This window comes from Stegostoma tigrinum, chromosome 4 (genome assembly GCF_030684315.1).
Source record: "Stegostoma tigrinum isolate sSteTig4 chromosome 4, sSteTig4.hap1, whole genome shotgun sequence".
NCBI lineage: Eukaryota > Metazoa > Chordata > Chondrichthyes > Orectolobiformes > Stegostomatidae > Stegostoma > Stegostoma tigrinum.
In genome coordinates this window covers 72,020,037-72,035,505 of record NC_081357.1, presented here as the reverse complement: position 1 = coordinate 72,035,505, position 15,469 = coordinate 72,020,037, and the positions used below count along the sequence as shown (strand labels likewise).

The 15,469-nt window shown below is 41.2% G+C and overlaps 1 protein-coding gene across 3 annotated transcripts; it reads left to right on the top strand.

The window, feature by feature from the left end:
• Positions 1–3,444: 3,444 nt before the first annotated feature.
• LOC125452622 (trace amine-associated receptor 1-like) lies at positions 3,445–13,879 on the top strand. 3 transcript variants are annotated; one of them, XM_048531287.1, is made up of 3 exons: positions 3,445–3,602; positions 5,854–5,869; positions 12,714–13,879. In XM_048531287.1, the coding sequence occupies exon 3, from the start codon at positions 12,848–12,850 to the stop codon at positions 13,877–13,879; it is 1,032 nt and encodes a 343-aa protein (XP_048387244.1). In that variant the 5' UTR covers positions 3,445–3,602; positions 5,854–5,869; positions 12,714–12,847. The 3 variants fall into 3 exon arrangements, with proteins under 3 accessions (XP_048387244.1, XP_048387243.1, XP_048387245.1); XM_048531286.1 differs by lacking the exon at positions 5,854–5,869; XM_048531288.1 differs by lacking the exons at positions 3,445–3,602; positions 5,854–5,869 and adding an exon at positions 6,064–6,121.
• Positions 13,880–15,469: the final 1,590 nt, after the last annotated feature.

Below are 15,469 nucleotides of genomic sequence, written 5' to 3'. Positions count from 1 at the left end.
GATAGCATACACTGAATCACTTCCAGTAGGCATGTACTTTTGAACAATGTTAAGCAAAAGAAATAGCAAAAATTGGTTGGACTCATGGAATCAAGCAGCACTGGAAATACAAGAAACTAATTAAAATGAATAGGGTGAAATAGAACAAAGGACTGAACAAGTAGTAATCGAAGCAATGAACTTGCTGACAAATAACCCTTTTCACCTGTGCTTAAAAGTTGTGTTAACTGAAATAATAGAATAAAAAACAAATAGTAAAGTTTTAATTCAGCTTGCTTGTGTGTATTTGTAACAGACAAATGAACTCCAGATAACCCTAATAGCTCACAAGATGTTACACTCTAGATCACTGAGTACATTTAAGACTGAGATAGACAGGTTCTTGATTATCAAGGGGATCAAAGGTTATGAGGACTAAGCAGGAGAACGGGTTTGAGGAACATATCAGCCATGATTGAATGGCAGAGCAGACTTGATGGGCCAAATGGCCTAATTTCTGCTTCGATGTCTTATGGTCTTAATTAAGAGATAGGGATGATCAAATAGTGCTTCCTACCATTTTAGTTGACATGCTTAGAATTCAACACCTGGGCAATCTGAGACCGTAGAATTTTCTTTGAGTTCTCCTTCTGACTTTGATAAAGGGCTGATGGAAGCTTCAGATGAATGATGCAACCACTTTAACCATTGACAATATTACCCTAAAGGACCCACAGAAATGCCTGCAGTTCAAGAAAATAAATGCAACATCAGTTAAAAATTATGTTGATTTGTCTTTGAATTTGAACAAACAGCACATTAACTAATCACTACATGTCCATGCAGTTTGCACATCAGCCAGTCATCTTGCAGTGCAATGATGAACTGAGTTAGGCAGGAGGCTGTCAGATCAAATCTCTGATATAACAATGTGTACAGCTGGATTAACACAGCAGACAAAGCAGCATCAAAGGAGCAGGAAGGCTGATCCAGTCGCGAACTACTTCAACTCCCCCTCCCATTCCTCAAACGACATGTCCATCCTGTGCCTCCTGCAGTGCCACAATGATGCCACCCGAAGGTTGCAGGAATGGCAACTCATATTCCGCCTGGGAACCCTGCAGCCCAATGGTATCAATGTGGACTTCACAAGTTTCAAAGTCTCCCCTCCCCCCACCGCATCCCAAAGCCAGCCCAGCTCGTCCCCACCTCCCTAACCTGTCCTTCCTCCCACCGAGACCCTCTTCCCACCTCAAGCCCCACCCCCATACTAACCTCATCCTGCTCCTTTGACCTGTCCATCCTCCCTGGACTGACCTAACTCCTCCCTGACTCCCCACCTACACTCACCTTTACTGGCTCCATCCCCACCTCTTTGACCCATCTGTCTCCTCTCCACCTATCTTCTCTTCTACCCATCTTCTATCCACCTACCCCCTCTCCCTACTTATTTCAGAACCCCCTTCTCCTCTCCCATTTCTGAAGAAGGGCCTAGGGCTGAACGTCAAGCTTTCCTGCTCCTCTGATGCTGTTTGGTCTGCTGTGTTCATCCAGCTCTATACCTTGTTATCTCAGATTCTCCAGCATCTGCAGTTCCTGTTATCTCTGCTTTGTACAGTTCTCTGCTTTAACTGTTCAAATCTCTGCTTTTTACAGGGTTAGTTGTTGTTCTTAGTCAAGGCAGCTTCAATCAGCCCAAGTCTAAAGACGGAAGAAGGAGAAACATTACTTAATGCCAGTAATTATGTGGCTTGATAAAAGAGCTATGGTAATAGGTGCAAAATTTTACACTTCGGTGTGAACCTTGTCTGCCTAGATATTACAGGGGTGTTGGAGTCGTAATGTATGAGATTTCGCAACAATGATACACATTCAGATTACTGACATTCACTGGTCGTAGGGGAGCACAGTTATTTCTCTTAACTGGACTGAGGAATAAAATGCCACAAAGAAGATTGTAACCTTATTAATAGAGCAGCTACAGCTTACATTCAGCATAAAAAGAATCAATTGGGTTGAGATACATTCTACACATTAAAAACACGAACAAAATTATGTGAAAAAAAAGTTACAGGGAAACTTACAACCAAAAATAACTGCAGATGCTGGAAATCAGAAACAAAAACAGAAATTGTGGGAAAAACTGGCCGCATCTGTGGAGAGAAATCAGAATAAATGTTTGAGGGTCATTGGACCCAAAACATTAAACACTGATTTCCCTCCACAGATGCTGCCAGGCCTGCTGAGCTTTTCCAGCAATTTCTGTCTTTGTTGCATCGAAAATTAGTCTTTTTTCTCTTAGTGCAACATGACCGTTCAAGTTTCCTAACAACACTAATCAGTTAAAGTCGGTCTTGCTTGAATGTTAATGGAAAATACACCGACAAATGCCCCTATTTTATTTCCTTGTCATCGTAAATTCGGTTTCCAAATTTCATTTTTTAATGCAGACCTCATCATGTCTGTCGGTCAAAAATTCAGAGGAAATTAAGTTGTTTAACTGCTAATATCTCTTCATATTTGTGTATGGTCGGCTTACAGGACTTAGCTCTGTATCGCCACATAGTGGATTCATTTTTCATAAGCATCAATCCATGATGTTTTACTCATTTTTATTTGACAGCGATGATAGATCATGGAGATTTTACAGCAGACAAAGAGGCCCTACGGTCCATCGCGTCCACGACGGTTATTAAGCATTTATCTACTTTAATCTCATTTTCCAGCACTTACCCCGTAGCCTTGGACGTTATGGTAATGTTAAATAGTTTAGTTTGTTTCTTTCCGTTCACACGAAACAAATGAACTTAGAGCACTGAGCGAAAATTTAGTGCTGGGGAAAAAAAATTTCAACGCATAAATTGCAAGTTGATCTGTTTTGAAGAAGGGTTACAAACGTTATAAACTAATAAAATGGCCTCTGAGAACTGTCCGTTTTTAATTGTGATGGTTGATTCGATTAATATTGTGAGCAATGCTAAATAAGAGACAGCAGAACGACTGCATGTTGTATACCCAAATTTAAACGAATTTTGCAAAAGCGTAAATCATTCCTGTTCCAATTTCCTACAAATTCAACACCACACTTTGTCGAAAGCTATATTAAGCTGTAAGGAAGCTGTTTTTTAATTATATCAACAACTTACCGATGGATTTAAAATATTTTGACACAAAGAGACTCACCACTGCTATCCCTCACTTCCCATGCCAAACGCGACTAGTGTTCTTTCTTCTAGCTGCTCTATCAGTTGTTCGGCTGCTGAATGTCCTTTATTGCTTCCTGATAAAGTTGACTAGTGTTTCTCTGTTTGCATATTTATCTCCAGAGGATTTGTTTTCCAATCCTAAGGATTGGGCGGGATCATTGATTAAATCGAAATTGAAATGCGATTCTGGGTCATTGTTCATGATCCCAGCACTGGAGTATATCTGAATATTTAGTAAAGACAGTAGCTATTTCTGCGGTTTCGGAATGTCTTCGTTTTGCTACACTTACGAACGGAGAATGATGTTTAATATTTGAACTATATTCCGGGTTTGTAAGGCAAGAAAAATAAACTGTTCACAAAACATTGGTTATCAATGTTGGCATTAAACGGTTCCCGGAAACAGCATCTCCCACCGTAAGTTTCTTTTTTGCTTTTTTTACTTCTGTGTTGACCAAATCCTTTGAATTCTGGTTCACCTGTTATAATTTAAATCCCAAGTCATTTTTTCGTTGATGTAATGCATGAATTCTTCGTCTCTCTTTGGAAAGTATTCTTATCACAGCCAGATTTTCTGAAGTGTGAAAGCTAAATTGATACAAACTGGTGGCACCGCAATTGTGATCAAAGATGATGGGAAATGCAGATGCTGGAGAATCCAAGATAACTTGTTCTGTATTGCTTTTCACATGCTGCTAACCAGAGGGTAACACAGAATCTCCTCTTCCCAACCTGATACACAATAAACGTTAATTTGCACCATTGCTCCTTTCAGGTAGATTTTATCTCCCAGTAAAATACTTCTCTCCACTTCGCTAATGATTCTTTGGTGCTCCATGTTTTTCGTTAAGTAGCTCCGATGCGTTTCTTCGATTTGGAAACATTTTATCGTTGTCTTGGAGTTTTTCCAACATTGACAGCTGTGTTAGCAGTCTGCTTCTTCGTTTCTGTGCCCCATTTGATTGAACTTCAAGCATGAGGAACATAGCGCTATGTCAGTAATTTATTGTAAACACTTCTAGAGCACTTAATTTGGTGGCGGCAGGTTATATAAGATAAAGGTGAAAATAATTCTGGATTTTAATTAGTGTGGTTATAGGAGAGATTGAGACATTTGATGGTTTAGTGACATTTATTAATATTGGAAATGCTTAATAAAGATCTAGACAATATGGCTATTATTGTACCTATACTTGTTAGTTTTTTGTATCAGAAATGATGATTAAAAGCTAATGGCTAGAACATATGTTGCTTTGGCAATGTTGATTTCATCCTTTATCACTCAAAGATGATCATTCATCCTGATGTTTCCAACTATATCTGATACTAATGTCATAATTTCAATTCCTATATTGTTGTAAGCTATTGGGTTGAACTTAAATGGAAAACTTTTATCTTTAGGTGTTGAATGTTATTGCAGTTACTATTATTTATGACAAACCAGGTGATAGTGATCGAGAACGCCCTTGACCGCGTCTCCCGTATTTCCCGCAACACATCCCTCACACCCCGCCCCCGCCACAACCGCCCTAAGAGGATCCCCCTTGTTCTCACACACCACCCTACCAACCTCCGGATACAACGCATCATCCTCCGACACTTCCGCCATTTACAATCCGACCCCACCGCCCAAGACATTTTTCTATCCCCACCCCTGTCTGCTTTCCGGAGAGACCACTCTCTCCGTGACTCCCTTGTTCGCTCCACACTGACCTCCAATCCGACCACACCCGGCACCTTCCCCTGCAACTGCAGGAAATGCTACACTTGCCCCCACACCTCCTCCCTCACCCCCATCCCAGGCCCCAAGATGACATTCCACATTAAGCAGAGGTTCACCTGCACATCTGCCAATGTGGTATACTGCATCCACTGTACCCGGTGCGGCTTCCTCTACATTGGGGAAACCAAGTGGAGGCTTGGGGACCGCTTTGCAGAACACCTCCGCTCAGTTCGCAACAAACAACTGCACCTCCCAGTCGCAAACCATTTCCACTCCCCCTCCCATTCTCGAGATGACATGTCCATCATGGGCCTCCTGCACTGCCACAATGATGCCACCCGAAGGTTGCAGGAACAGCAACTCATATTCCGCCTGGGAACCCTGCAGCCATATGGTATCAATGTGGACTTCACCAGTTTCAAAATCTCCCCTTCCCCTACTGCATCCCTAAACCAGCACAGTTCATCCCCTCCCCCCACTGCACCACACAACCAGCCCAGCTCTTCCCCCCCCCCACCCACTGCATCCCAAAACCAGTCCAACCTGTCTCTGCCTCCCTAACCGGTTCTTCCTCTCACCCATCCCTTCCTCCCACCCCAAGCCGCACCCCCATCTACCTACTAACCTATCCCACCTCCTTGACCTGTCAGTCTTCCCTGGACTGACCTATCCCCTCCCTACCTCCCCACCTATACTCTCTCCACCTATCTTCTTTACTCTCCATCTTCGGTCCGCCTCCCCCTCTCTCCCTATTTATTCCAGTTCCCTCTCCCCATCCCCCTCTCTGATGAAGGGTCTAGGCCCGAAACGTCAGCTTTTGTGCTCCTGAGATGCTGCTTGGCCAGCTGTGTTCATCCAGCCTCACATTTTATTATCCTGGAATTCTCCAGCATCTGCAGTTCCCATTATCTCTGATAGTGATAACCTTTTCTGTTTCTTTTTCAGGAAAAAACACCCCAGGGTAAGAGAAGAGTACAGAAGCAATGGGCCCTAACGTACTGTCTATTAACAAGTTCAGGATACTGAGTGATGTCCCCAGTGCAGAGATGATAATCTTTAATCCCTACTGTAGCTGTGCCTGGAGCTAGATCCTAGTTATAATAATTGGTCAATTGATGAGACCACTTAATTTTGCTATATAAGCAGCTGGTGAAAATCGCTAAGAGGCAATTAGTGTTAGTGAAGGTGTGAGACAGAAATGCCGGTGTCGATGGTGAGTGCTCTGTTCTGATATTATCACAGGCAACAGTGAAACCCTTACAGTTTTATATTTTGTATGTCTGATTTCTTAGCTGAAACTTCAGATTAATGGAAAGATTTATTTTCACTGATATTATCACTTGAATCTTTTTGAAGAACAGCAACTAAGAAATATAATGTGTTGAATTTGAAGAAAATGTAAGTATATATTCCAGTAAAAGTAAGAACAAATTTTGTTTAAATTTTCCTTACCCAGCAGAAATGCCTCATATCAATGAAGTCTAAAGTATAAAGTCTTCTGATCTTTTGGACTGTTTTTCGACTTTCAGACAATAATGCTTTTTTCTTCATCTAGTTTTCGTGACATTGACAGAAAAATACTAAGATGTTAGCATTGTTATTTAGTGCATTTCCCAGCAAGCTTCTGCCCAAATAATAGCTTCAGTGAATCGGAAAGTTAAAAAAATGCGTAGAACTTCCAGGTTTTACAGAGAGTTGGAGTTTTAATTTATTGAATTAAATGCAGAATGTTTTATGATCAATTTTAATATCTTTATACCATACAGAATTGTAGAATCCATATAGTTCAGAATGATGCTATTTGGTCTATCAAGTCTGCACCAACCCTCCAAAGAGCATGACATCCCTATTACCCCTCATGGTGTTTTCACAATGGTTGACTTACCTAACCAACACGTCTCTAGACACAATAGTGTGGTTTATTTTAGCATATAATCTACGTAACCTTTGCAACTTTGGACTGAGGAAGGAAGTTGGGGTACCCAGACAAAACCCACGCAGACACAGAGAGAACATGCAAACTCCACACAGACAGTCGCCCAAGGCTGGAATTGAACCTGGGTCCCTGTGAGACAGCAGTGTCAAATACTAAGCCACTGTGCTGCCCCATATCACAGTCAATATTGTAATTAAATACATAAAATCAATTAAAGTTTTAATAAACAATGTATAGTTGTGTTCTATTGACACATTTAAGTATTCGCTGGTCTACTAATAATAGTAGTGAATTGTCTAGCATGTGAAGGGCCATGTCTTTAATGTACCCTTCCAACTTAGTCTTCATTGGCTTTCTACTATTCATTCCACCAACAATCATTAGAACGCTTGACTGTTGTTCTACACCTACAATTAAAGTGATCACAGCTATGAGACGTAAACTATATATTTGTCCATGGTAAACAGCTTGGTAGGAATTTTGGTCTTAATGGACAGAAGTATGAAGTATTCACTATCATTAAAAGCCACTGGATAATCCATAAAATTTGCACTGTCTGAGGCTTATGAGCTCAAAAACATGAATTTGGATTTTCTTAGTTATTTTTCAGTTGATTGATTGCCTAATTCCAGAGTTGATAGGTAGGGATGGAGCTGAGAAACAGAGAGCTATAAAAGGTGTAGGTAAACAAGGGTTTATGGTTGGCAGGCCAGCAGAGAACAAAAGAGAAGCTGAGTAAGTGATAATGAGAGCTGAGGGCAGCCTGTGCTGAAGGCAAAACATGTAATGTGATAATGGGCCAGAGAGTGGATGAAAAAGGGTTGGCTTTGCTATGTCATTACAGGGCTGGGTGTGGGAATGGGTAAAAAACATATAAGGATGGAATCAGGATCTAAAGTTATTGTGCTAATGTTGAGTCCCAGAGATTTCAGGGTCCCCAAGCAGAAAATGAGATGTTCTTTGAGCTTGCTGGAAAACGCAGCAGGCCTGTGTCAGAAATCCTGGCCAGGAAAACATGGTGGTGAGATGAAACGGCAGGTGATTAGAAGCTCTGGATCATTACCATTATTCACATCCTCTTTCTTGCTGGCCTCCTGGTCATAATGCCCTTATTCATTTCTCTCTCCCTCTCTCTCTCTCTCTCTCTGGGCCTCACCTCCCCCTATTCATTCAGCTGTCCTCCCACCTCCTATCTATCCAACCATTTCCCCACCCCAACTCCACCGCCAACCTTGCTTTCAGCATAAATCCCAGCTATTCCCAGTTCTGACGAAGAGTCACCAGACCTGAAACGTTAACTCAGTTTTTTCTCACATATGCAGCCACACCTCTTGAGTTTCACAAGCAATCTTTGTTTTTGTTTCAGATCTCAGATCTTTGTTTTATTTGAGGTCTGGGTCCATTCAGCCATGATCTTGTTGAATGGCAGGGCAGGTTTGAGGGGCAGTTGGGCCAACTCCTGCTCTTATTTCTTCTGTTCTTATGAATCTGCATCTTTATCTGTTACTCTGAACTAGCAGTTAAATCGATAAGAGATCTCAAGCCCCTAACCACACAGAACACGGTCACTTTCTCTTTGTGATTTATGGGCATAAAGTTATTTCATTTTAAACACTGAGCTATCAAACTGACAGGTGTACAGACATTTTAGAAATGAGAATAGTTTCAGGTAGAGTCTACTAATTTCACTATCATGATTCTACACTGCCCTGAACCCAGTGGACGGCAACTTTGTGGACTTTTTCAAATCAACCCATTCAGAAATATTATTATCCACCTCTGGAGCAGGTGGAATTCAAACCTAGGTCTCTAGGCAAGGAATATCACTGGCCCTGACTGTGCATTTAATATATTTACTGCATTCTTTCTAACTGGCAACTCCATAATGGTACATAATTGTCAATGTTAGAACCATTAAAGAATAGAAAAGTTTAAGGTTTTGGGCTACGGGGAAAGTGCAGGGAAGTGGAGTTGAAATGCCCATCATGATGTAAATGGCGGAGTGGACTTGATGGGCTGAATGGCCTTACTTCCACTCCTATGTCTTATGGTCTTATGGTCTAAGTACTAGGAAGGGGTCTTTCAGCCAGAACAAACACAATGGGCCAAATAAATTAGCCACCCATTCTAATCCCAATTGCCAGGGTATGGACCATAGCCTTGCAGATTAAAGTGCTTCAGGTGCAGATCATTGTTCATTTTGCATGAGTTGAAAATTTCAGCCTCAATCATCAAAGTGGGCAAAGAATTACAACCACCTGCCACCCTCTGAGTGGCAAAGGTTTTTCCTCATGTCCCCTCTCATCCTTTTGTCAATAAATGGTAATTAACCTCTCCACTATGGGCAACTGGCCATTTCTGTCCACTCTATCCAAGCCTGCTGTCAAATGACTTAGATTAAGTCACCCATTAGCTTCCTCTTCCAAGAAAAACATTCCTAGTCTGTTCAATTTTTCCTCCGATTGCAAATTTCACACACTTCTAAATCTTCTTTCTAGACCAATTATCTTTCCATACTGTGATGATAAATACTGAGCACAACTTCTAGCTGTGGCCTGACCAGTAGATAATATTGTTCCAGCAGTACATCCCTCATTTTGCATTCAAAACATTGCCTAATGGAGGAAAGCATCCATATGCCTTTTCACCAACTTATCAACCTGCCCTGTTGCATCCTGGGACCTATGGACAAGCTTTCTAGGGTTTCTCATGTCCTCTACCCTTCTCAGTACTCTCTTGTTTATTGTGTATTCCCCTGTTTTGTTTATCATCAATACATAATACAAATACACATTTTCAAGGTTGAGTTCCATTTGCTATTTTTCCTCCTGCTCAAGTAAACAGCTGATAGAAACCTTCAAAACCTTCCTGAAGCTGACAGCAATTCTGTGCACGGCAAAGTATGTGGCCAATTTTTCTGTTGAGCCACTTGGAATACCACTGAAAAACATTTGGGGACACCTGAGCAGAAAGTTGTTGTGGCTATTACAACTAATTGAATTTTCATCCCATTGATTTCAATAGAATGCCCTTCAGGGTTATTAAACAATAGATGTGCATTTTGTAATATCATTACTTGCCAGGTGACCCCCAGTTTATTGTATCTACATTTTCACAATACATTCTGAATACCTAAAACACATGTGCATAGGGCAATTATTTAGGGTGGCACAGCGACTCAGTGGTTAGCATTGCAGCTGCATAGCACCAGGATCCCAGGCTCAATTCCACCCTCGGGTGACTGTCTGTGTGGAGTTTGCATGTTCTCCCTGAGTCTGCGTGGGTATCCTCCCACAGTCCAAAGATGTGCGGGCTAGGTGGATTGGCCATGTTAAATTGCCCCATAGTGTTCAGGGATGTATGGATTATGGGGTTTATAGGGAAATGGGTCTGGGTGGGATGCTCCGAGGGTTGGTGTGGACTTGTTGGGCCGAAGGGCCTGTTTCCACTCCGTAAGGATTCTATGATTCTATGATAAGGATGTTAAGTTGACTTATTATGGAGGATTCAGAAAATACAGCCAGTGAATTGGATTTGGTGGTCCAGAGAATATCTACTACACAATACTAAATGATAGTGCTCCTAGTAGAAACAACTAAGGTGTTTTAATAGGTTAAGTACAGACCTGAAACTGAGGTGATTGAGATTTATAAAATAATAATGAGGGCAATGGATTCCAAACTGACGAATAGTTTATTTGAGTTTAATAAAGATGCAGATGGACATACAAACATATGAATAAGGAACAGGGGAAGCCACTTGGCTTCTTGACCTTGCTCTGCAATTCCGTAAGATGATTTGATTATTCCACAATCTCACATACCTCGATAAATTTTCATCCGCATATCGATCAAAAAAAATTCTGTTTCAGCCACCTTTTTGAGGAAGAGAGTTTTAAAGGGTTTTCCCACTGAGGAAATAATAATTCCCCTCATCTCCAACTTAAATAGACCACTTATTTTTATAGTATCAGAGATAATGGGAACTGCAGATGCTGGAGATTCCAAGATAATAAAATGTGAGGCTGGATGAACACAGCAGGCCAAGCAGCATCTCAGGAGCACAAAAGCTGACGTTTCGGGCCTAGACCCTTCATCAGAGAGGGGGATGGGGGGAGGGAACTGGAATAAATAGGGAGAGAGGGGGAGGTGGACCGAAGATGGAGAGTAAAGAAGATAGGTGGAGAAGGTGTGGGTGGGGAGGTAGGGAGGGGATAGGTCAGTCCAGGGAAGACGGACAGGTCAAGGAGGTGGGATGAGGTTAGTAGGTAGCTGGGGGTGCGGCTTGGGGTGGGAGGAAGGGATGGGTGAGAGGAAGAACCGGTTAGGGAGGCAGAGACAGGTTGGACTGGTTTTGGGATGCAGTGGGTGGGGGGGAAGAGCTGGGCTGGTTGTGTGGTGCAGTGGGGGGAGGGGATGAACTGGGCTGGTTTAGGGATGCAGTGGGGGAAGGGGAGATTTTGAAACTGGTGAAGTCCACATTGATACCATATGGCTGCAGGGTTCCCAGGCGGAATATGAGTTGCTGTTCCTGCAACCTTCGGGTGGCATCATTGTGGCAGTGCAGGAGGCCCATCATGGGCCTCCTGCACTGCCACAATGATGCCACCCGAAGGTTGCAGGAACAGCAAGTCATATTCCGCCTGGGAACCCTGCAGCCATATGGTATCAATGTGGACTTCACCAGTTTCAAAATCTCCCCTTCCCCCACTGCATCCCTAAACCAGCCCAGTTCATCCCCTCCCCCCACTGCACCACACAACCAGCCCAGCTCTTCCCCCCCACCCACTGCATCCCAAAACCAGTCCAACCTGTCTCTGCCTCCCTAACCGGTTCTTCCTCTCACCCATCCCTTCCTCCCACCCCAAGCCGCACCCCCAGCTACCTACTAACCTCATCCCACCTCCTTGACCTGTCCGTCTTCCCTGGACTGACCTATCCCCTCCCTACCTCCCCACCCACACCTTCTCCACCTATCTTCTTTACTCTCCATCTTCGGTCCACCTCCCCCTCTCTCCCTATTTATTCCAGTTCCCTCCCCCCATCCCCCTCTCTGATGAAGGGTCTAGGCCCGAAACGTCAGCTTTTGTGCTCCTGAGATGCTGCTTGGCCTGCTGTGTTCATCCAGCCTCACATTTTATTATCACTTATTTTTATATCTTAGTTCCAGAATAAGCCAAGCCTGTCCAAACTTTCCACAAAGAACACCCCATCAATTCCATGCTCCTGGCCATTCATCTGATAACCTTTCTTTGAACTGCTTATGTCTTTTCTTAGACTGCTACTGTGCACAATAACATCAGATGTGGTGTCATCAATGCTGTGTAGAATTAAACTGTAATAACCATGCCACCCTCATTTTTTGCATTAAATTACCCACAGTAAATGATAACAATCTATTAACTTACGTAAAGGAGAATTCAGAGCCATGAATATAAAATTTGAAAAACTTCCATTTCTTTTGACTGAGAGTGTGATGCACGAGACTAAGAAGCAATAGTGGCTCCTGGCAGGGTACAACCTCTTGGTCTCACTCATCTGTAGCTATTCTTTTCCCTTGGGAAAACAACCTGGCAGTCTACTGGAAGCAGCCTTTGTAACTGAATTGATCAGATGCATTGGCTAGGGACTGGGGGTGGATGCAGGGCAGAAGTGAATGGCATTTGTGCAAGGAACTTTTAGCACAAAATCATTTCTTGACAGTATCGACTGATATGGCAATACAAAAAGAACAAATTTCTCCATTTCTAAATGATATTTACATTTAAGAAAATAACATGGTGAAATTTTGGGATAGCTCTTCAAGTTATGTGTACTGTGATCTTCTAAAACTGTTCCTATTTGAAAGCTTTGATGTTCTCTGTTTGCAGTTAGAAATGAAGGATGCTGAAGAGGACAAATCAGTGAGCTGCTGGAATTAGAAGAGGCTTTTAGGGAAGGATTTACAGTTACTTGAAGCTATAGTAACACCTCAAAGACAAAAGCACCTTGAAAGAGAACTAAAATGAATACCAGCATCAGAAGCACAGAAGTAGTCGAATATTGCTACAAATTTGTGGATGGATCTTGCCTGAAAGCCAACCGATCAAATGGCCTCCGAGTAACCCTTTATGTGTTTGGTGCGGTGGCAATTCTGGTGACAGTTGTTGGTAACTTGTTGGTGATCATTTCAATCTCACACTTCAAAAAACTCCATACACCTACTAACTACCTAATTCTTTCACTGGCAGTTGCAGATTTTTTGCTCGGTTGTGTGGTTATGCCATACAGTTTGATGAGATCTATAGAAAACTGTTGGTACTTAGGGGAAATGTTCTGCAAACTTCAAGCAAGCTTCGATTTTATGCTTTGTGCAGCGTCAATATTCCACCTGTGCTTTATCTCTATTGATCGATATTATGCAGTATGTGACCCACTGAAATACAAGACCAGAATTACGCTTCAAATTGTCCTCATAATGATCTTCATCAGTTGGATTCTTTCAGCTTTTGTGGGTTTTGGCATGATATGTTTAGAACTGAATTTAATTGAAATTCGGGATTTCTATTACCATAATATTTATTGCTATGGTGGCTGTATACTGCTGATGGGGAAGATCTGTTCAGTGATTTATTCACTAATTTCGTTTTACCTCCCTGGATTTATAATGCTGTGTATTTATACAAAGATTTACTTCGTAGCTACAAAACAAGCCAGAGCTATAAATGACATTGCAAGGCAAACCCAGGCAATCAAAGACAGTAAAAACGTAAATTCTCAGGCAAGTGAAAGGAAAGCTGCAAAAACTCTTGGAATAGTGATGGGCGTATTTTTAATTTGCTGGTCTCCATATTTCACTTCTAATTTTATAGACCCTTTCATTGAACACACAACCCCGCCTATTATGTTTGATCTCTTTTTTTGGTTTGGTTATTTAAATTCTGCATTTAACCCCGTGATCTATGCATTTTTTTATTCTTGGTTCCGAAAAGCCCTAAAAAATATTTTAACCTTTAAAATATTTGCAACTGATTCCTCAAGAATAAATCTATTCTGAGTTAATTCCATCAAAATAGCATAAGGAATGTGAAGCTAGAAAGAAAGGCACTGCTGTTCTTAATATAGTTTCTTTGTGCATTTCTGATAATTTATTATTTTATCTCAGAATGTGCTTTACAATTATATCTTTGAAACTTATAAAAAGAGTTGTTGCAATGAACACCATCAAGTTTAATTGATTATCAGCTACAAGGATTTGTCAAATATGATTCAAATCTTTTGAAATAATATGAAAAGTGATTATGGTGTTGTATTATGATTTTCTACATGAATAAAAGTCTCCTTCCAACTCATATGAGAGACAAATGAATTTTCCACTTGCAAATTCAGTCAACAATCAATTTGTTTGTGCTGCTGTTTAAACATTGTTCAGTTTGTGAGGTTTAAATTTCTTCTTTTAAAGATATGTTTTACATTTACCCCATCGTCTAAAGAGTAAATATCCATTAGAACCCCTCAGTCTTCCTGCAGTAACTTTGTTAGAAATCCTGAAATAATTGAAACTCACAGCAGTAAGCTGATGTGCCTGGAAGAGGAGGGACATCTATGATAGTTTAATGTGGTCAGGTTCATTTGTATCTTTTAGGCAGGATTGCTAATCTGCTGTAGGAATTCCCCTGCATGTGCATATTGAAGATTAGCCATGACACATTGCTGGAACAACACTTTTGATGAATTGGCCAGCTTTCTTGGTGAAGGTTTGTGCAAAGTTATCTTTTTAATATAGTCTGTCCACCAATATTAACGTGCAGGACATGAGGGACAAATAGATATCCATTATGCTCAGAGACATAATAGCATAAATGGTAGCAAATATATTTGATGCATTTGACAGCTCTTATATGTTTGGCTATAAAATGGGTAGACAATTTTTACAACCACAACAAGAACGTTTGCAAATAACAAGTGACAGTTTAGATTCAATATGGAAATTCAGATTTTCAGTATATTCGCTTGCATTGTAGAGTTGGCATAATACAGGCAGAACATAAGGGACAAAATCTTGACATAACACTGCAGAAAGTATGGAATATAGAAGCACGGATGCTTGAGATATGTTAAATCAAGACGGTATAGCTGGGTATTAAAAACCCCTATACATCTCACTGTTCCTGTCTCTGCTGTCAGTGTAAACTGCTGCGCAGAGAATGCTGTCACTTTCAGATTTACACTAAGCCAAGTAAACAGTTGGATTCTTTCCAATGGTTTAGCTACAAGTAACAGTAATGAAACAAAAACTGACTAAACGATTTCTGCAAGGAGCAATCGATTACTGAATGATTCTTCTTTGAAAGCTCCGCTCTATCTGTTACTGACAGAATTTCAGTCATGTTCTTTTGTAAAATATTAACCTGAACTGAAAAAGACAGCACAGCAACAAAGCCAACAGCTCAAGTGATCACAACTCAAGTGATCGATGTAATTCACTCAGTTCTTTGGTTTTCACCTTTCCCATGTAGAATGCTGAAATGAACTCTATCATTTTTACATTAGTACACTATGAGGTACTGCATTCTTACTGCAAGGCCTTTGTTTATCATATGTAGTAATGACACTGGTAAAGTTTCAATTACACAGGTTAATCCAT